Source organism: Bos javanicus, chromosome 15 (assembly GCF_032452875.1).
Source record: "Bos javanicus breed banteng chromosome 15, ARS-OSU_banteng_1.0, whole genome shotgun sequence".
NCBI lineage: Eukaryota > Metazoa > Chordata > Mammalia > Artiodactyla > Bovidae > Bos > Bos javanicus.
The window spans coordinates 75,842,233-75,864,846 of NC_083882.1; the positions used below are offsets into that span (position 1 = coordinate 75,842,233).

Below are 22,614 nucleotides of genomic sequence, written 5' to 3' on the forward strand. Positions count from 1 at the left end.
CTCACTTAGGAACCCAGACTAATGGGGCAGCCATCATCTCCCATATTGCTGGTTGCAATGGCAGAGGGAAAAAATGTTCTGGAAGGCCTTAGATCTGCAACTAAATGCCCTAGCCTGGAGGTGACCCACATCACTTCAGCTCCCAATCCATTGGTCAGAATGGTCACATGACTTCAGCCAACAACAAGGGGTCCAGGAAGTACAACCCTACCATGTCCCCAGAAAACAGAGAGCTAGAAATATCTAGAAAATAGCACTAATGACCACATTTGTTCAACTCCCTCTTGATTTCTTCAACACCATGGTGGAATTCACTGCTTCAACTCTGTGAAAGTGAAAATGTTAGTCATTCAGTCATGTCTGACTCTGTGACCCTATGGACTGTAGCCCACCAGCTTACTCTGTCTATGGGATTCTCCAGGCAAGAATCCTGAAGTGGGTTGCCACTTCCTTCTCCAGGGGATCTTCCTGGAATTTGGGGTGATCACCAAGGCCTTGCAGGCTTCTAGAAGTTTGAACTCTCCTAGGGTCTCTGCGCACAAATCTGCTTTTCTAAAGCTTGCTGGGTCCTCAGAGCTGGGGCTTGGGGAGAGGACTGTGGGGTCCGTGCTGGGGGCCAGGAGACCTTGTTCTCCAGCCCTGAGCCCCAGGGGGCTGGCCCTGAACCTTCAAGCCATCCTCCTGTTGAGACGCAGCAGATATTAAAAATGAAGAAGATAGCCAAGCAGAGTTACAGAACTCATGGCCTATTGTAAATGCTTGCTTTTCACTAAGCTTTTGCCACCCAGCCACAGCCCAGTGACTGATGCATAAGCTCACTGGGAGATAACTCTAAAAGTCTAGACGTGATGTCTTCCATGTGCATGAGAACTGCTCTGCCAAGGGGGAGTAAAGAGGTGGGAAAGGGACCTCGGTGTTGAGACTACTTGGAGAGTTTTCTCTGTGGGCTCCAGTCTCGTCTTGCAGGAAGCTGGCAAGTTTTCAGTCTCATGGTTATGGGGTCAGTTCAGCCCTCGAGGCAACACTATTTCACATTTAAAGTCTGGGACTGTTCAATCTGGGCAGGGCACGCAGCTGGGACTGAATTCAGCCCTAAAGTCCCCCACAAGTCTCTCATCAGGCCTGTCCTTTCCCCCACTAGCAAGTCAGCCACTCATTTGGGACAACCCTCCCGGCTACTGGAGTACGGATGTGATGGAGAGGGGGAGACTGAGGCCTGCAGTGGCCCTGGAAGTCCTTGACACTTCAGGTAGAATTAGCTCTGCATAACAGCTTCTGACCACCCTGGAGGATCCAAAGCCAGGTGTGGAAGCGGCCTCACCCGGCCCCATCCTCAGTCTCCAGGGGTTCATCCTATCCTTTTATCTTCTGCTTCTCCCCTTTTCTGCTGACCCAACCTGTCCCCTCTCCTCAGGCTCTCACTGGTTCTCCTGACCTCACTCCATTCCAGCCACACATGGAAATGTCCCTCTTTCATTCATTCATTTGCTAATTCATTCAAAACTTACGGAACATCTATTGAGTGCTGACTACCCCGGGCACTGTGCTGTGCCTTGAAGCCCCAGCTGTAATCTTGATCAGAGCAGACATGGCCCCCACCCTCAGAGACCTTTCACTCTCATAGTAGAGAAAGATCTTAACATCATAACTACAGCAACCCAACTTAAAAAATAATAATAGTGGGTAAAACCCTTGAACAGACATCTCACCAAAGATATACGGATGTATACAGGCAAATGAAAAGATGCTCAACATCAGTAAATCATTAGGAAAATGAAAACTAAAATCACAGTGAGATACCACCACACCTTTATTTAAATGGCTACAACCAAAGGGACTGCCCATCCCAACTGAGGAAGCAGCTGGATTAAGACTCTCATTCGCTGCTGGCAGGAGTGTAAAATGGTACAGCCACTTCGGCAAAGAGTTTGGCAGCTGGGTAAAAAGTTACTGCTAAGTCACTTCAGTCGTGTCCGACTCTGTGCGACCCCATAGACAGCAGCCCACTAGGCTCCCCCGTCCTTGGGATTCTCCAGGCAAGAACACTGGAGTGGGTTGCCATTTCCTTCTCCAGTGCATGAAAGTGAAAAGTGAAAGTGAAGTCGCTCAGTCGTGTCCGACTCTTAGCGACCCCATGGACTGCAGCCCACCAGGCTCCTCCGTCCATGGGATTTTCCAGGCAAGAGTACTGGAGTGGGGTGCCATTGCCTTCTCCAAGGTAAAAACTTAAGCATATACCAATTATATGATCCAGCCATTGTACTCCTAGATACTTACTCAAGAGAAATTAAAGCTTATGTTCATATGAAGACCTATACACAAACTTAATTGAAGCTTTATTTGTAATAGGCCAAACTTGGAATTAACCCTGGCAACCATCAACAGATAAATGGATATACAAATGATGATACTTCCAGATAATGAAATACTTGTTGTTCAGTTGCTAAAAACCAGAATCACTGATACACTCAACAGTGTGGATGAATCTCAGAATCATTATGCTGAGTGAAAGTGTGTATACGACAGGATAAAACATGTCTATACTCTAGGATCATCCAGTTATTTTAGAAAATTCTAGAAAATACAAACCAGAAAGAAGATCCATTGTTGACCAGATGGGGGAAGGGTTGGGAGGGAGGAATCACAGAGGGTCATGAGGTAGCCTTTTAGGGACAACAGGTATGCTCATTATGTTGATTATAGCGTTGGTTTAATGAGCGAAAATGTATGTCAAAATGTATCAGGTTTTACACTTTAAACATAGGCAGACCAATAAAGCAATTTTAAAAATTTCAACTACATGATGAATCACTTAATTACAGGTGAAATAAAGAGCTATAAGGCAGGCATCTTGGAGACTTAGAATGTACAAACATTAGTCTGGGGGCTGAAAAGCACTAGGGGAGAGCAAGGTTTAGGTTGAGGTGGGAAAGGTGTGCTGGAAATGGTCGGGGTGGGGGCAGAGGGCTGAGGGTTAGGGGCCCAAGACCAATCCTGGCTGGGGAACCAAGCATGTCGGGGCCCCGGAGGCTTGGGAGGCAGCATGGTGAGAGGAGCTTGGGGCCTCAAGCCTGTGTGATCTCCAGATACCCAGCTGTCTTGGGCAACAGAGACCTCCCGTGAAGACCTTTACCCTCTTATTGTCGTGGCTGGTCCCAGAATCATAACATGGTGGGGTCCCCCATTCTAGCCTGCGAAAAGAGGTCTACACAGGCCTCACGCTGAGCCCTGAGCCCATCCGAGCCCTGGTGAGAGCCTCCAAGACACAGCTACCCTCACTCCAGGGCAGAGTCAGCAGCCCGACCGTCCATTCCTTCTCTGCTTGGAGCAGCCAGACACTCTTTGTTCTGGAATCTCAGTTAGAATCATCAGCTCTGCAACCTTCCGGGCCTCAGTTACCTCCTCTGTAAAACGAGGATGATAATAGCAGGGCTTCACTGGGTTGTTTTGGGGATTAAATGAGCTGACACTTATAAAGCATTTGGAAGAGTGCCTTATTCCTTCGGCAATATATGTAAAATGAAATGCTGTTCCACCCAATAAACACCAGGAACAACTCCCAAGAGGGGGGTGACGTGTCAGGGAGGAAGGGGCCTGTCAGGTGGCAGCAGCAGACTGGCCTTTCTGAGCTCGAGGGCATGGGCATCTCTTCCGTCAGACATACCAGGACACTTCAGTCCTGTGCCTTCAGGCAGTTTTGGCATCAAAAGTCTTCAGGGCTCCTCCTATCTGGCCATGAGGTCCCCACTGAGATTTCTATGGCTGGAGTGAACTTCTTGATCTCCCAGAATTTCCCCAGCCTTTGTAGTGTGTGTGTGTGTGTGTGTGTGTGTGTGTGTGTACACATGCACGCATCTCTGCTTGGGAATGCTGGGCCCACAAACAGATGGTTTCTTTCCCTGTCTTGCTTTCTGTTTTATTCTTTGTTCTTCACCAGCTCAAAAGAGAAGGCTTAAAATGTCTCTGCTTAGGGCTAGCTCTTCCATTCACGCCAAGCAAGTTAGCGTCCCCTGCTTTATAAATGGAAAACAGCCCATTCTTCTATCGGTGGGCTAACACTGTATAAAGTCCCCTTTGATCCTCAACACCCTGTGCACCTGCCAGAGCTGCAGATGAGGAAACTGAGGCTCAGAGAGCTAAAGGCACTCGCGCCTGGTGAGAGTACCTGCCGTGAGGAGTCACCACCAACCCCACGACATACTCCGCATGCACGGGCTGTGTATGTTACAGAAGACCTCCCCACGTGTGACCCCATGTAGGAGCCCCACCAAACCCTCACAGGAGGAAGAGGGCAGCTGTTATTGCTCCCAATTTGCAGATGGGAAAACAAAGGTTTGGGGGATTAGTGGTATTTCCCACATTCCATGGCAAGTCGACTCAGTTAAATTCAACAGACATTTCCTGATCTCCTCACATGTGTCAGGGCTTCCCTGGTGGCTCAGTTGGTAAAGAATCCACCTGCAGTGCAGGATCCTTGGGTTGGGAAGGTCCCCTGGAGGAGGGCATGGCTCCAGTGTTCTTGCCTGGAGAACCCCAAGGACAGAGGAGCCTGAAGCGCTACAGTCTGTGGAGTCGCAAAGAGTCAGACAGGGCTGACAGACTAAGCTCACAAGACGTGTCAGCCCCTGTTCTAGGTCTTGGGGAATAAAAAGGAACCAGACAAGGCTCCCCACCCTTGAGGAACCAATTTTGGGATAAGGTGGTAGGGGCTGTGAGGTGGGTGCTCAGAGGAAGAGGGGGTTCTGGAAGACGTGACATGTGAGTGTTAAAGAATGGAACAGCTCAGTAAAGGTGAGAAGAACATTTGAACATCAGGAACTGAAACAAGCTTGAGGGAAGCACGGGTGTGTGGTGTGTGATGTATGTGTGGTCTACATGGTGTGTGTGCATGTGGCAGGTCAAATGTTTAGCAGATCTCAGTGGTCAGAGTGTGGTCTCTGAAGTCAGAAAACGTAGGTTCAAATCCTGCCTCCGTTGCTTTCGGTTATTGGATCTTGGGGACATTACAGCACATCCCTGTGCTTCAGTTTTCCCATCTCTAAGTAGGGATAATGGTAAGGTCTATTTTGAGGCATTACTGTGAGGATTTTATTACAATACTTAAGAAGCTCCTCCTAATAGCATACGGCACAGAGTGAGCAAACAATGTGTAGTTGTTGTTATTGTGTACTCACTAAATCGTGTCTGACTCTTTTGTGACCCCATGGACTGCAGCCCACCAGGCTCCCCACTATTTTTTCGCTAACGCTGACAGAACTTTCCAGACCTTCCTCGAAGGACATCTGAGAACTTGAGCTGGAAAAGAACCACAAAGCCATTGGGTTCAGGTGTTGCCCATCATATTTGCCCTAGAAATAAACCAAGAGCAAGCTATGACTTCACACTGGAAAGTGACCTTGGAAGGAGGAAGGTACAGAGAGAGAGAGGGAGCAAAGCTTAGGTGGAAGGAAGGTGTATGCAGGGTGTTAAGGAAACAGAAAGTCTAGAGGTCTTTGTTTAAGGGAAAGACTCTTAGATAAAAGGAGACAAACTTACTCCATTTGACTCTGGCTCCAGAGGCCAGACAAGGGCAAAATAGACTAATGGAGAAAAGTTTCAACATTAGTCAGAGCGATGGAATGGGTTGCCTTAAAGGTAGTGAGCTTTCTGCCACTTGTCCTTTCTGTTTAGGGGCATTTCAAGCAGAAGCTGGGGACCATCTGCTCTATCCTGCATTGGGTAGCCAGGATCATCTCTGAAGTCCTAGTGAGCCACTGAGCTAGCTCATTTGGTAAGACCAGAAATGTACAAGATGGGGAGAGGAGAGGAGCCTGGAAAGGAGCACTGAACTGCCTCCCTTTGGCCATTAAGGCTCGTCCCTTTGAATTAGGGATTGGCTATTACAGAAATGAAAGAATGAGAGATTGTTCTATCAGTCATCTTCACTTTAGTATAAATTAGACACAATGATCATTTTCTGCATGACAGCTGACTGATGATAGAAGAGGATAGAAGATACCAAAAGAAGAGAGAAAAGAACATGAGAATAAAATGGGCTGGGCTCTGAAACAAACTGCATTAATCTCAATTTTGTCAAAAAACAGCCCTGACAGCAACCAAAAAGGAAAGAAAAATAAACATTCAGTGGTGAACTCCTACCATCATGTATTCATTTCAGCAACGAACTCTGGAGTACCGAGTACATACCTCACTGTGTGCAGGGCAGTGGGGACACTGAATGAACCAAACACAGCTCCAGCCCCCAGGCTACTGGGAGACCCACATGGAGCTCCCAGTCACAAGCCAGCATGGCCAGTGCGGGGATGGAAGGATGTGCTGAGCAGGGCATGATCTTTCCCGTCAACCGTGCCCCAGGCCTTTCTCTCAGAACCACCCCTTCCTCCTGGGAGGAACGGATACCCATTTCACAGACAGCTAAACAGAGGGCCAAAGAGCAACCTCTTTGGGAAGCAGCAGAGTCAGGACTAGAACAGCACTGACTCAAAAGCTAGGCCCCTTTTCCCAAACACACATTCCTTGGGGTCAGTTCCTGGAACATCCCCCAGCCCACGGGCCTTCCCACTCCATGGGTGGGCTTGCTCACCCCCTCCTTCCTTCCCGTGCTCCCTCTCCAGGGTAAGGAAGACAGACCACGGCTGGTGAATGCCTGTCTGGAGCTGAGCGGGTGGATAATTTGAATCTGAGTGAAGCCATCTGCTTCAGGCCCCTGGGGGTCTGCGGCGGCCAGGCCAGTGCAGCTGCTCCCGACCCGACCCTGCAGGCAGCTCTCTCTGTGGAGCCCCTACGTGCAAAGAGTTTAAACATCTCCAACCATAAGAAGGCCTGGCCGCCTTCCCAATCACAGGGACTTGAGTCAGGGCTGGGGGCGTGGTCAGGTTTTTATTTCCTGGGTGCTCTATTTTCTCAGGGGTCCTGAGCCAGAGCTGCAGGGATGGGGGCAGGAGGGTGGGGAGGGTAGGCAAAAGTTACCAAGGGCCGTCAGGAAATTGTAGAGATGGGCAGCATCTCAGCCATAAGACATGGGCCCTTCCTCCCTCCAGAAGGGCAAACTGAGACCCAGGGAAAAAGCAAGAGTGGGTAAGATCCCACTGTGAGACCCCATCTTCAAGGGTCACCTCACACGTTGCTGGGGGCAGGAGGGGCAGTTGAGGGTGGTAGAGACGGGGGGAGGTGATGATCAAGCCGGACAGCCAGGCTCACAAGGAAATCCTACCCCACTACACAAAGAACATTACCCACAGGACCTTGCCTTATCTTGCCAACCTCTAAAGTTGGTATAGTGGCTTCCCTGGTGGCTCAGACAGTAAAGCGTCTGCCTGCAGTGCGGGACACCCGGGTTCGATCCCTGGGTCGGGAAGATCCCCTGGAGAAGGAAATAGCAACTCACTCCCATGGATGGAGGAGCCTGGCAGGCTACAGTCCATGGGGTTGCAAAGAGTTGGACACGATGAGCAAAGGTTGGCATGTGGATGAGGATCCCAGGACACAGAGAGGTCATGTAACTTGCCCAAGATCACACAGCTGTGAATGCCTTTACCCACCTGAAGCAGTGCAGAGCAGAAGGAGCCCTGAGTTCAGGGCCGGACTGCTGCCTGGGTTCAAACCCAGCTCTGTCACTTACAGGCTGTGTGAACTTGGGGAACTTGCTTTTCTGAACCTCACTTAACCCCCTCTTTAAAATGGGGCTAACAGTACCCGCCTCGTGCTGCTGTGACGATTATATGAGCCGAAATGGGTAAAAGACTCAGTTGTGCCCTGATAACAAAGCAAGTTCTTGATGCATGTTAACTGCTGTTACTACCACGGTCTGTTCTCAGCACGATGGGCAGGGGAATCCTTTGAAAAGGTAAGTCTGATCATCTCACTTCACTGACTTTCCCTCCACCCAGAACAAAAGCTCAAGTCTTAACCATGACCTCTGACTGGCCTGCATCACCACCCTGGCCCCTCTTCCACTACTCCCCCCACCCCTGACACGGCAGTCTCCTGCCTCAGGGCCTTTGCACTGGTTTTTCCTTCTACCTGGAACGCTCGGCCCCCAGGGATTAGCACAGCTCCTCCTTCAAGCATCTGTTCCAATGCCATCTTCTCTGTGAGGTCTGTCTTGACACCTGCTTCAAAACTGTCACCACCACCCACTTCCCTGCTTGATTTTCTCTGTGGCATCCGTTGCCAGCAGACACTCCAAAAGACGGCTTGCTTAGTTAGTTATTATTGCGACTGTGTCATCTTTCTCCCCCACTGGAAAACAGTTCATGATGGCGGGATATCTGTGCTCTGTACTGTCTCCAGCCTAGAACATGCCTGGCACAAAAGCGGGGCCCTGGGAAATATTATTTGAATGAATGAATGAGTAACTGCATCCATCTGTCACTACACTTGAAAGTCAGGAGTTTAACACCAAAGAGATCAAGTTCCAAGGGTCAGAGGCAAGCCTGGAGGGGAGCAGAGCCAGGAGGTCGGGGCGAGGCAAGGACAGAGCTGAGGAAGGAAGAGTCTGAACCCCAGACTGAAATTCTTGTTGGGAGACTGGCAGGCAGGAGGGAGGAAGAGGTATTTACAAAACACCTACTAGGCACTAAAAAAAACCAACTAAGATATTCATTCATTCACAGACAAGTCATTAGACAGCCCTGTGCCAGACTGTTCTAGGGCCCCAGGAGCCTACATCCTGAAGAGAAACAGGGAGGTATGACGTTCATGATCCTTGCCCTCTCTGACATCACCGTCTTGTGAGAAGAAAGACACTAACCAGCTCTAAACATTGCATATTAACATCAGACCCATTTCACAGATGAGGGAGCAGAGGCTTGGGGCATTTAGGCATCCTGGCTGCTGGGTGGCAGAGCCAGGTCAAGAATCAGCTGGATCTGCCTGGTTCCCAACCCCCTTCTTCCTTCCAATTGAGTGTGGCTGCTGGCTGGTACTCAGGGGTGGGTGGGTGTGGTCATGGGGACCGGGGCAGTGGGAAGGCAGGAAGAATGGCCTGGGCAAAGGGGCAGAGAGGGAACATGGGGAGCCAGGTGCCAGCCAGGGAGAAGGCACGAAGAATGGCCTGGGCAAAGGGGCAGAGAGGGAACATGGGGAGCCAGGTGCCAGCCAGGGAGAAAGTCATTTGAAGGTGCAGCAGGAGAAAGTGAAATCAGAGACTGGGAGGAAACCAGCTACAGAGCCTGCAGACGGATGGCTTCGGTTTTCTGCTTCAGGAGCTAGGGAGGCAGGGAAGGTCTGTGAGCTCAGGGCTCTTGAAGAGCAGCCTGGCAGCTTGCATCAGACTAATGAGAATCCAGTGGCAAGAGGGAGGCCTGGTGGTCCAGTGGTGAGGAATCTGCCTGCCAGTTCAGGGGACACGGGTTCGATCCCTGGTCTGGGAACTAAGATCTCACGTGCCACTTGCGGTGGAGCAACTAAATCTGGGCTTCACAACGAGAAGCCTTTGCACCACAACTGGAGAAAGCCCTGTGCAGCAATGAAGACCCAGAGCAGCCACTAAATAAATAAAACTGTAATTTAAAATAAAGGGTGAGGGGGAAGGAGGCCTGGCCAGAAGCTGTCACCATGGGCAAGGAACGAGGTGATAAGTGTCATGGGTGGAGGAAGCCACTGGAAGGGGCAGGAGCAAGGCCATCTACGAGGAAGGACTGAAGGGTCTTGGAGGCCAACAGAGCCTGGGGGGTGAGGCCGAGCGACCTTAAGGTAATGCCTTAGATGGAAACCAGAAATCACCAAGTGTTTTCCCCCGGTCACTGAAACTGTCCTGAGTCAAAGACAGCTTTAAAGAAGGAAAAATGCAGAACTGACCATCACAAAGCCCCTGGGATGGGCCGAGAACTGGGCTGGACACGCTACCTCATGTGAGTTTCACCCCCACTGGGTGTAGAAGGTGATTTGCACAACTTTATGGAGGGATGTTTTACACATCCTATAATCTACCTATGCCAAGTTTACAATGAAATGATTTTTAGTAACCTTAGCTAAGTTTTAGAGCGTTTTCATCACCCATCGTACCCATTTATGTTAACCCTCGTTCTTCCCTCTCCCTGCGCCAGGCCTCCTTTCTGCCTCTATAGGTTGGTTGCTTTCCAGACAGTCTTTATAAGTAGAATCACACAATAGGTCTCTCGTTTGGTTTCTCCCAAATAACGTAATGGTGTTGAGGTTCATCTCTCCTCTCATACATATCAGTAGACTGCTTCAAGGCTGACCAGTATTCTGTTGTATGCATAGGCCACATTTTGCTTATCCGTCCATGAGCTGATGGACATGCATGTTTTCAGTTTTGGCTGCGATGAATAATGAATAATGCTGCCATGAACATTCATGCACAAATCTTTGTGTGACCTATGTTTTCAGTTCTTTTGGATGGAATGGAATTGCTGGGTCATATGGAAACTTTCACTGTTTAAGAAATGTGTACCAAAATAAATAAATAAATAAATGTGAACAGTCTTGGCCCACCATTAAGAGATGCTAGCAGCTAGAAATGCCTGGGGACCCTCACCTGGGCCCAGACTACTTGTGAGGAGCCCCAAAGGCATTTCCACAACTGGAACCAGTGTTGCAACTGGACGGGCCCTTGTGGTTCTTATTGTAATTGTGAGGTGCAGCTCAGAAACCACCATCAGGGAACTTTGGAAAAACCAAGGTTTACTACTTGCAACATGTTGAGGGCACATGTCACGCTCAGGGCCACAGGATAAGGTCACAGGAAGAGAGAGAGAGAGAGAGAGGACCTGGGGTTGAGGATGGATTTTGCAGGTTCGCTCTTTATTGGTGACCTGAAAACATAAGAATAGGAATTAACACATGGGAATGGAAAACCAGGGTCACCCCCGCAATCAATCTTCTGGGTCACCCAGGGCTTTTCCAAAGGGGAGCTTCATGCATGGCTCTGTATATCTAGCTGTTTAGCTGGCAATGTGTTTATCGAGATGGGTATCTTTGAAATGGATGCCTCTGCCATCGAAAGCTTAAGGTCAAGCACTTACAATGAAAAAAAAAAAAAACTCATTATCAGGCACTTATACTACAGTATTGTTATCATCGTTTTTCCTAGGAGGATACTGAAGTCCAGAGAGGTCAAGTGAACTGCCCTGTGACACCCGGTCATAGCCCAGTAAGGGAAGTAGATTGATTAAAATCATGGACTGAAGATGTCACTTAGCACTACTCGCTTTTGAAAAGGATCTCGCCCACACCTGTCCACTGTCCAATGCCAGAAGTCCACCATTACCACTCTTCCATTGTGTTAAGCACAGCATCTCTTCATTCTCAATTGCAAGCTGAATTCCCTGGCCATAAGAACATGTTAATTCCCAAAGATCTTTCTGTAAATGATCTCCAGCCAGCAAGCTTGAAGCCTACAAAAGGAGGAGAAAAAGGAGACTAGTAAAGTATAAAGAGGGCCTGGGCAAGAGGCAAAGATGTTTGCCTGGACTGGTCCTGACCCAGGGAGCGTTCAGTTCCCTTCAGTCCGTGTCCACTGCGTGTCTACCCTGGGCTAGGCCCTGCGCTGGGCACTTCAAGTGAGACAGAGCAAATCAGACCTGACTCTGCGCTTAGGAAGCTCACAGCCCATTGGGGCAAGTGGATTCACCATCACACACCAAAGACGTGTGATCTTGGGGTGGACACCAGGACTCTGAGAGCCAGAGCAGAGAGACCAACTCCTGTTGGGGGAGACAGGAAATTTTTCCTGGATGACGTAGCATTTGAATGGAGGCCGAGGAAGCGCTTTCCAGGCAGAGGACTCAGCACAAGCGGCAGGGAGATTCCAAGTGGACCCATGGGCATCTCCCATCACCTGGAGATTGAGGACTGAGGTTAGAAGACTGACCACTCAAATGCCTCAGGGGCTGAATAACCATCCAGACCAGTAAATCTGGCCTGACAAAGAGATGTCATGAGTTGGGGCAATAGTATCCTGTCTCCGAGCGTGGCTGCTCTTCAGTTTGAGTCAATTGTCTCCATGTGGGAATACCATCAGAACTGACATCTTCAATGTTTAAAAAAAAAAAAATCCAAATATTTTTGTGAAATATCCAGATTTGGCAGTGCCAGAAATACATTTTAAATTCTTTAAACTCACCTGTGGGGCAGACTTTGTCCAAGTGCCTCTGGTCTGCAACCGCTGGCCAGTTTGCTGGGTCCAGGTACTTATCCCTGGACTCCCTACCCTCTCTTGGTCTTTGAGAGCTGGTCTTCAGGCCTGAGGGTTCCTCCAGCTCAAAAGGGATTGGCTGGGGAGGGAGGTAGGAGGCGGGATCAGGGTGCGGGACACTTGTACACTCATGGCTGATTCATGTCAATGTATAGCAAAAACCACTACAATACTGTAATTCAGTTCAGTTCAGTTCAGTTCAGTTGCTCAGTCGTCTCCGACTCTTTGCGACCCCACGAACTGCAGCAGCCCAGGCCTCCCTGTCCATCACCAACTCCCGGAGTTCACTCAAACTCACTTCCATCGAGTTAGTGGTGCCATCCAGCCATCTTATCGTCTGTCGTCCCCTTCTCCTGCCCCCCACCCCTCCCAGCATCAGAGTCTTCTCCAATGAGTCAACTCTTTGCATGAGGTGGCCAAAGTACTGGAGTTTCAATATTGTAATTAGCCTCCAATTAAAATAAATTAATTTGAAAAAGAAAAAAAAAAGGGATTGGCTGTCACAGGAGCCAATCAGAACTCAGAAGAGAGAACGGGGGATGGGCACTCCAGACAAAAGAGAAAGGAGATGAGCAGTCGTCAAACCCCACCAGGAGCGAATGTAGGGGATTGACGGATTCTAATTACATCTCATTCTAATCCTTAACATTTATCTAAAAAGTGACGAGAGGCGGGCATGAGGGCAGTCACAAGCCTGCTCAGCCCTAGGGTTGCCATGTGTCTAATTAGAAGTTTTCTCCCTCTTGATCACCTAAAGTCAAATTCATTTACTCTGCTCGAATTGAGGGTTTAATTGGTTCTTGTTTATCCTCCTCCTGTCTTCTCCCCCATCACTTTTGCCTTCTTCCAGAGGGCCTCTCTGCGTGCCGGAAGCAGGCCACAGCCTCTCATCATGCAAGGGAATCTCTGTAAGGAGATCCGTTTGCGACTGTTCGTGCCAGCCTGCGGCCGCAATGACATTAACCCAGGGGCACAAGTATTATTGAGGCCACGGTGGAGAAGGGCCTTGTGATGACGTCTGATGGGAACTCAGGGTGCCCAGGACAAAGGGGGCACTTCTTGGTCTAGGCCCCCATCCCTCCCTGCTGGGTCAAAAGACGCCCTGTCCTCTCAACCTGTTGCATAACTGAGTGGGCTTCATATCCCAGTTCTGGAAGAAAAGTGGTGGGAAACACCAGTTAGGGACCAAGCCCCCTACATCCGAGGATGCGGTGAAGGCACTAAAACCACTGAATTCTTTTGCCAGCTAATGAAGTTTCTTCCCCTTTTTTTGTAGCCTCTTTCCTCCCTTGTCAATTAATAAACGTGGCAGCTTCTCTTTGTGGGTAGAGAAGGTGGGAGGCAGCTACTGACCCACAAGAAATCTCTCTTCCAAATCAGACCCTCTGGATGCCGGGGAGAGGAGGAAGAGGAGGTCCAAACACAGGCATGGAGTTCTGGGCTCGTCCTAGCTGTGCGGCGGCTGGAGGCAGCATGAGACAGCCTGGAGCCAGATTGGGACCCATCCCAGGCACGTACCAGCCCTGTGACCCCAGGAGTATCCCTCTTTGTGACAGAGCGTTCACATGAACTTGCTGTGAAGACTCAATGTACCTGCCACGTGGCAAGAACTCATCACACACCAGATGGCAGAGCAGTGTGTTATGTTGTTCTGAGCACTTAGCAAGGCATCTGGCACACAGTTAGTGCTCAATAAATAATTATCACTACTACTAACAGGTTAGCTAACCTGTCTGGGCCTCGGGCTTCCCCATCTGTGAACTGGGGGTAATCACTGCCCCCTCCCTGGCTCTTGGAGTTGTCATGAGAAGGAAATGTGTTCATTGATATTGAGGGAACAGCGTCTGGCACAGAGTTAGGGCTCTCTGTTATGTTAGCGATGATTATTCCAGTAGCTCTCTGAGGGTGGGCAAGTCACTTTACTCTGGACCTTAGTCTGCTCATGTGCAAAAAAAATAAATGAAAGATAAAAAATATAGCACCATCTGTCCCGGCTACCTCACAGGGTTGTTGTGATAATGAAATGAGATAGTGTTGATAAAAACATTCGGTGATCTGTAAGTGTTCTACAAGTGTTAGCTGTCAGCATCACTCCGTTAAAAGGTGATTAGTTGGTAAATAAAGGGAACGAATGAAGCATTTATCCTGCCTTTTCCATGCATATTGTGCCACTGGGTACCCAAATCGTAGATAAGGGACATTTCTCTTTTTAGAAGTATTCCTGCCTGCAGATGAAGAAAGGATGGTAGAAAGAGAATCTCACCATTCGCAACCCCTAATGGATAAATGGATCTAGATCTTGAACATCCACAGCTGCTAACATCCCCAGACTGGAGACGGCAGGCGCTGTGTGTCTCCCGACGGAAAAGCCGAATTTGTACCTGCTCAAGCCTCAAAAACGAATTGTCAATTTACCGGGACTACAGAAGACAGAGGGATGAGTTAGAGGACACCATGGGGATGAAACCAGTAAAGTCCACACAGGGAAAACACAGGACAAGCATCATTTTCTTTAAAAAATAAATAAATAAAAGGAGAGCGGTACATTTTGCCAGGAAGTTTGGCGGTTTCTTACACAACTAAACATACTCTTACCACTCAGTCCAGTAACTGTGCTCTTCGCATTTGCCCAAAGGGAGCTGAAAACCTATGTCCACGCCAAAACCTACACGCGGATACTTATAGCAGCTTTATTCGTAATTGCCAAAACTTGGAAGCAACCGAGATGTCCTCCAGGAGGTAGGTGGATAAACTCCATACCTTCAGACAGTGGCACATTCGGTACTAAAAACGAAACGAGTTATCAAGCCGTGCAAAGACCGGGGGCAAACTTAAATGCGTATCAGTAAGTGAGAGAAGCCGATCTGAAAAGGATACATATCACTTGAATCCCATCATATGACATGTTGGAAAACGCAAAACTATGGACACAGTAAAAAGATCAGTGGCTGCCAGGGCTTATGGGAGGCATGACTAGGCAGAAGACACAGACTTTCTAGGGCAGTGAAAATACTCTGTGTGATACTATAATGATGGATACGTGTCATTTTACATTTGTCCAAGCCCACAGCATGTACAACACCAAGAATAAACCCTCGTGCACACTGTGGACTCGGGGTGATTACGAAGTGTCAGTGTAGGATCGCTGACTGTAACAAATGCACCTCCCTGGTGGGGACGTTGAAAACGGGCTGACTGTGCCAGGCTGGAAACACGGGATGTACAGGAACTCTCTGCACCTTCCTCTCAATTTTGAACCTAAAACGGTTCCAAAAGACAAACTCTATTTTTAAAAATGAAAGAGAGGAATTGAGAAGGATTATAGATTAAAAGAGACAGATATATCAACCAACCTCCTTAGGCTCCTGATTCAAACCAACTATAAAATAAGCTTAAGAGGTGTGTAAGGCAACTGGAAATTTAAACATCACTGGATATTTGATGATATTAAGAATTTATTCTTAATTCTTTAGTGGAATAACTGTATTGTGGTTATGTAAAAAATTGTAGAAAAATGTAGCAAGCTGGATATGGGTAGAATATACAGTGCCTGGGGTATATTCACTTCAGAATGACACAGGGGAGTGAGTAGATGTAGACGTGAAACATGACTGGTCATTGTTGAAGCTCGATGACAGATGGAGGAGCTCTCAATGTAATAGTCTCTCTACATTTATATACATTTGAATTTTTTCACAATAAAACATCAAAGGGAAAAGTTAAATTAGCCAAAGACCAGCCTGGATTGGGAATTCTGAGATTACATTCACTGCAAATGCTTTAGGGCTCCTTTTGAGAAAGTCAGAAGGCCCGTGGCCAATCTTCCTAAGGCCATTGGACCACCCTATGAGTCCCTGATAAACTTGTTCCTTTGGGTGCCCATAATTATTCTCTGAGGTTATATAGGGGGTGGTTTTTATAGTCATTTTAAATGAACACTTAGGGGTTCTCACCTTCTGAGGCGAGTCTGGGAGAATCAGGGAAGGCTACCTGAAGGAGGTGACCTAAAAGAAGGAAAGTGGGATATTCTAGCAAAGCAAAGGCTCAAAGCAAAGGTCCACAGCTATCCTGGGACTGTAAGGGGAAAGGTTTGGTCAAAGCAAGGAAGGGGAACTGCAGGTGCTAAATTGAAAGCCAGACTGGAACTTTGAACGCCAGGTGAAGAAGTCTGATTTCCTTGTGTTTGCATAACTCAGTAGCTCCATAACGCCCACAGCAGAGTCAAGTGTTTTTCTATGATTTAAGGGGGCAGTAGTCTTATGCAAGCTGGATTAGCAGAGGAAAAAAATAGAGGCAAAGATGAAGGAGGCAGGAAGGGAGGGAAGCAGGAAGCCTCATATCTCAGATGGCTGTTGACATAGACCAGCATTTCTCAAAGGAACCTTGAGGAACCTTGGTCCTTCAAGATCCTCCACAAAAGAGGGGTACCGTGGACAGGAGTTTGAGAAATACTGCATTGGTTCCTCTTAGCATCACACGTCTTATTAACATATAAAGGTCCTGAGAAGTCCAATAACAAGTAAGTCATTTTAAGTTTGTTTAAGCATTTTGTCACAAAATACCCCCCCCTCTCCATTTTTAGGAAACTGTGGCCTAGACCACCAGGCAGTTGTGACAGAGTTTCCAGCCCTTCCTGTTCCAGGCCCACCTGCCAATCTCTTGTCCCAACCCCGACCCCCCTCCTTGCCTTTCGGCCCTGAAGCCGGGCTGACCCATTTTCCCAGCGTCTCTGCAGTGCGCTGAGGGGGCTTGGGGAAGCATTAGCGTCCCAGTGGGCCCGTCAGTCCAAGCCTCCCTGTCACAGGTTTTCAGTAAGGATAAAGCAATTACATCAGATGGGGAGAAATACAGGAGAGCAGCTGCCAAGCAGACCCTCCCCTCACTTCTGGAGCAGTGTGAGAGCTGTCGGCCTTGAAGACCCCAGACCTGTGACACTGGCTTGGACTTTGTGCAGAATTAAAAGCCTTTGCCCTTGATCCTGGGGGGCAGCAGGGAATGGGGTGGAGGGCAGAGACGAGACTTCTGTCCCTACTGCCCCAGCACTGCAGGAGGACTCCTGGTGGGCTCCAGGATGAGCTTGTGCCCAGTATAACCCAGGTTGCACCATCCCACCCACCTGCCAACACCCAGCCTGGGTGACCAGGTAGGGAGTGAAGAAGACCGCCCCCCTTGTCCCTTTGCTGGACTGGAGCTGCCGGTCTAAGGGTAGGAGGGTTCTGGGCCGGGTCGGGAGGGACTGCTCTCCTCCTCACCCCTCCCATCCCACTCATTCATGCTCTGAACTCATAAACCAGACTCACAAAGAGCCTGGCCCTTAAGGGGTGTCTTTTCCTGCAGGAGACTGGGGAGGGGGCATGCAGAAAGTTAACTTGAAACTTAATAAGGAAATAAGTCATATAGAATATTAGAAGGACACAGTGCTGAGGAAGACAAGGAAAGCTGGCAGGTAAAGAGGATGGAGTGTTGGGGTGGAGCACCTCCAATCCCACCTCCCTGCCTTACATTTCTTCATAGCACTTACCGAACTCTGATGAACTGTATCACTCACTCCCTTACCTGTTTGGTGTCTCTCTCCCTCCACAAAAGTGGATGCTCCATGGGGTCAGGAGCTTTGTCTGTGTGGTTCAGAGCTGTTCCCACATCGTAAATGCTCAGTAAATATTTGTCCAATGAATGAAGCAGTGTGTGTGCGCCTAGGCATCCATACCCGGCATCCCCTGCCCTCCCTCTGGAGAGGGAGTTTCCTTTGGCAGCTGACGCAGCCTGGCCCTGGCCATGCCAGGTGCCAGCCAGGAGCAAGACTGGCTCCCCATCAGCACCACCCCGCAGAAAGGCTGAGCGCAGGCCCATCCCTGTTAGGGATGGAGAACTAGGAGACGGCTCCAGGGGTGGGACCTAGAAGGCAGGCCAGTGTGGAGGGGGGTCCCGAGTGCTCAAATCTCATTCAGAATATATCCAGAATCTGACCTCTTCCTACCCCCACCCCCACCTGGGGGCCCAGCCGCCACCGTGTTTCCCCTGCATTCCTGAAGCAGCCATTACCGCATCACTCCCCTGCTCTGCCCAGCCAGGAGCATCCTGGTAAACATCAGTCAGGTCTTGTCATCCCTCCGCTTAAAGTCCTCTGAAGTCTCCCTTCTCACTCAGAACAAAAGCCAGTGCCTTAGCCCACAAAGCTGATGGCATCTTGCCCCTCACATCCCCTACCATCTCTTCCTAACCTAATTCCTCCTCCTTCCTCATCCTGAGGTACCATTGACATTCCTGCCCCAGGGCCTTTGCACGTTCTGTTCCCTCTGCTGGCGCTCTCTGCTTCTGAGATCCTGGGCCTGGGGCCTGTACCTTCTCAGTATTCAGCTGGGTGCTCAATACTATCTCCTCCTCTTCCACCACTTTCTCTGAGCATCCCACTCCAAAGATCACCCCCCAATCTCTATTTTTTCTGTATTTACTATTTCCTTAGGGCTTTTTTCACCACTTGACACTACACTATACATCATTCAACTGCCTGTTGTTTATGCCAAGAAACATAAGCTCCATGAGGACAACAGGGCTGCTATTTTGCTAACCACTGTGTTCCCAGCACCTAGAATGGTACCCGGCACATAGTAGGTGCTCAGTAAATTTTTGTTGAATGAATGAAAAAACCAGACTTACCAGTTTCGATGGGCACTGCAAGAAGACAAGTTCCTCAGGGAACACGGACAGTGGTTCTCTTCTTCCCAAGGAGGAAACACATTCAGAGAGAGCATGGACATTGTGTCAGGTCACGGCCCCAGCTTGGGGCGTGGCCAAGCTTATCCCCGCCTGCTACCTCCCCCACGCCCCCCCACACCCCCATCCCCAACTCTGACTCAAAGATTCTCTGTGTCCGGAAGGCCAGCCCCTCTGGGTAGCCTAGCCCACAGTAGCTCTGGGAACAGTGGAAACCCTATAGCTGAGAGTTGAGCCAGTGGTTCCTCTACCCACTCCTCATACTTGACTCACCTTTCAGGGCATGGGCAGGGGCAGGTAAGAGGAGGGGGCAGCAGCCCAGGGCATGTCTGGCTGTCAGAAAACCATGTCAGGTGCTGCGGGGCTCAAGGGGTGGGGCATCCCCTATGGCTCAGCGGTAAAAATTCTGCCTTCTATGCAGGAGCCTCAGGAGACTTGGGTTAGATCCCTGGGTTGGGAAGATCCCCTGGAGGAGGGCTTGGATCTCAGGAGCAGAGAGTGCCAGGCAGAGGGACTAGAAAGTGCAAAGGCCCTGGGGCAGGAGTGTCAGTGGTACCTCAGGATGAGGAAGGAGGAGGAGTTAGGTTAGGAAGAGATGGTAGGGGGTGTGAAGGGCCAGATCCCATCAGCTTTGTGGGTTAAGGCACCGGCTTTTGTTCTGAGTGAGAAGGCAGCCTTCAGAGGACTTTAAGCGGAGGGATGACAAGACCTGACTGATGTTTAACAGGATGCTCCTGGCTGGGCAGAGCAGGGAAGTGGCCGCTGCAGTAACGCAGTATTCTCTTTGTGACTCAGCTGGTAAAAGAATCTGACTGCAATGCGAGAGACCTGAATTCAATTCCTGGGTCGGGAAGATCTGCTGGAGAAGGGATAGGCTACCAACTCCAGTATTCTTGGGCTTCCCTTGTGGCTCAACTGGTAAAGAATCTGCCTGCAAAGCAGGAGACCTGGGTTGAATCCCTGGATAGGGAAGATCCCCTGGAGAAGGAAATGGCAGCCCACTTCAGTACTCTTGCCTGGAAAATCCCATGGATGGAGGAGCCTGGCAGACTACAGTCCATGGGGTCGCAAAGAGTCGGACCGAGCAGCAGCAGCAGCCAAGCCCAAAGAGCTTCAGTGACTAATATGCTTGTGTAAAAAAAACAAACTCAGATCAACATTTTCCTCCCCAAAACAAAAGGTGCATAGCCCAGCTGGTAGTCCAGGAGGGGTCCAGCAGCGGGGGAATTGGGTGGATTGGTTACTCTTGCCTCCAGGGTGAGGCCTAGCTGGTGGGCGGAGGAGTTGGCCCAGCCCCAGAAGACTCGAGGCTGCCCTAGGACTGTGCTCTGAGTCTCCAGGCAGTCAATGCTACACTTGCTCTGGGAATAGACTGGAGTCTTTTCCAACTCCTCAGCCTCTAGCCTGGGGACGGGGAGGTCCTCTCTGTTCCCAGATCCTCCAAACCTATTTCAGTAGAAAACAGGGAGGGGTCAGGGCAAGCACATGGCCCATCTCCAACACGCACCCCCACGTTCCTCCCATCACTCCACCTTCCCTCAGCCGAGGAAGCATCGTCTGGTCTGGGGACTTGGAGCATCCTGCATCTTCCAAATATTTGGTTCTTTCACCACCACCCCCGCTCCCACACATACACAGGCATCAGTGTTTGACACTCAGAAGACAAGAACCAACTTCTAACTTCTGGTGGGTCGTCTGTCCCCTGAGGCAGTGAATGTTCTGAGTCCAAATGCCCTATAAAAGGAGAGGAAATGCCAGGGAAGGAAGGAAGATTAATATTTCAAAAAGAAAACCATCTGGCCATATAATTTTACATTTATTCTTCTGATCAGTTAATCTCTGTCTCCCTTAGACCGTGAATTCTGTGAGGGCAGGACCCGCATCTGATGTGGCTCGCCGTCCTAGCTCCAGTGTCTGGGAGGGGGCCTGATACATGAGGGAGAATGAAGATTCAGTGAATGGATGGATGACCAGCCACCTCCCTGGGACTGCCTGGGTGAGCTCAGAAAGGATCCCTGGAACCAAAGAAGTGAGGGGGCTGTACCAGACCTGTGGTTGCCAAGCTGAGGTCTATGGAGGCACTGGTGTGAATCTTGTTTTCAAAGGTCTGATCAAAGGTTAGTCCTCCTCCCCTCCTTGTGGATGGCTTGCACTAGCTCACCAAGGTGGCAGCCTCTTGGATTTTTCCCAGAGCTGTAACAATCGCCCAGGAACACGGGCTGGCTCATAGTGACATCACAGAGGCCAACTCCAACTCCAGATCACATGCCCAGTACTGCCAGTTACCACGTTATACTCAGTGGACCTGTGAAGGTCATGCTGCTGCTGCTAAGTCGCTTCAGTCATGTCCAACTCTGTGCAACCCCATAGATGGCAGCCCACCAGGCTCCCCTGCCCCTGGGATTCTCCAGGCAAGAACACTGGAGTGGGTTGCCATTTCCTTCTCCAATGCATGAAAGCGAAAAGTGAAAGTCAAGCCGCTCAGTCGTCTGACTCTTTTCGACACCATGGACTGCAGCCTACCAGGCTCCTCTGTCCATGGGATTTTCCAGGCAAGAGTACTGGAGTGGGGTGCCATTGCCTTCTCTGGAAGGTCATGTAGTACCCTGCAAATGTGGGCTGTGGCAGACACAGTATTGCAGAGAGCATGACACATAGGGTTTCCTAACGATCCCCATGAGCTTCGACGGGGAGATTTAGGATTCTAGCTTAACAGCTGCTTAAAGTGAAAGTGTTAGTTGCTCAGTCATGTCTGACTCTTTGCAACCCCGGGGACTGTAGCCAGCCAGGCTCCTCTGTCCATGGAATTCTCCAGGCAAGAATACTGGAATGGGTTGCCATTTCCTTCTCCAGGGGATCTTCTTGACCCAGGCATCAAGCCCTGACAGGCCCTGACAAGCTGACAACTTTCTTCCTGATCCAGAAGTGCCTGAGCCCAGGAGGAGGGAGAGAAGCGGAGAAGCAAAGCCATTCTTTGGATCCTGGGGCAGACCTCAGGGCCAAATCCCCAGCGGGAGCTGCAGTGGGCACCCTTTTCCCTGCAGCCAGAGTATTAAGTGAAGAGAACCCCCCTCGCCATAGTACTGACTTTCCCTGGCACTGCCCATTTCCTCTGAGAGGAAAAGCAGGCCCACAGCTGTCCTTCAGGAATCTGTGCCATGGTCACTATCCCAGAGCCCACCACAGGATTTTGGCTGTCTCTCTCAAGGCTCCTGCTGATAACAAGGCTAACAGTTCACCTTGTGGATTGCTCATTCTCTCTCGGTACTGAAAAGATGTGTACATTTTGCATACATTTGCTCATTTCATTTTAGGCCTCCCAATGATCTCTTGAGGAAGATACAAGATTATATTCATTTCACAGAGGAAACTGAGGCCCAAGGATGCAGTGATAGATTGCTTCAGTGATGGCCCCCGATCTGCTCGTGGGATGCAGTTCGGTGTGCCCTCCCATCCTGGCTCAGGGCTGTGCCACTTGACTTGCTTTGGCCAATGAAGCAGAAGTTAGCCTGTTGCCAGCAGAGACCTGAAGCATGCTTGCACATTGAGGCTTGCTCTCTGGACACTTTTGAAGCTTTTTAATTCAAGAATTTGGGCTATAAATAAGCCCAAACTAGCATGATGGCATCTGAGAAACCACATGCAGTGAGGCCCAGAAGTTCTGTTCATCCCAAATGAGGCAAATTGATCAGCCAGTCCCAGGGGACCCACCAACTGAAGCAGACACACGAGCGAGCCCA

General features: G+C 49.7%; 1 protein-coding gene across 13 annotated transcripts in view; it reads right to left on the reverse strand.

Moving 5' to 3' along the window:
* Positions 1–1,879: 1,879 nt before the first annotated feature.
* LOC133227011 (uncharacterized) overlaps positions 1,880–22,614 on the reverse strand; it is a 42,758-nt gene continuing 22,023 nt past the window's right edge. For 3 of the 13 annotated variants that reach the window (XM_061381237.1, XM_061381236.1, XM_061381234.1), the window contains exons 2-6: positions 20,509–20,608; positions 19,891–20,002; positions 18,818–18,832; positions 11,199–11,360; positions 10,434–10,778 (exon numbers count right to left, since the gene is read on the reverse strand). In XM_061381237.1, the coding sequence (XP_061237221.1) occupies positions 10,461–10,778; positions 11,199–11,360; positions 18,818–18,832; positions 19,891–20,002; positions 20,509–20,516 (615 nt within the window). In that variant the 5' untranslated portion in view covers positions 20,517–20,608 and the 3' untranslated portion in view covers positions 10,434–10,460. The other 10 variants (XM_061381241.1, XM_061381240.1, XM_061381235.1 and 7 more) reach the window with 10 other exon arrangements.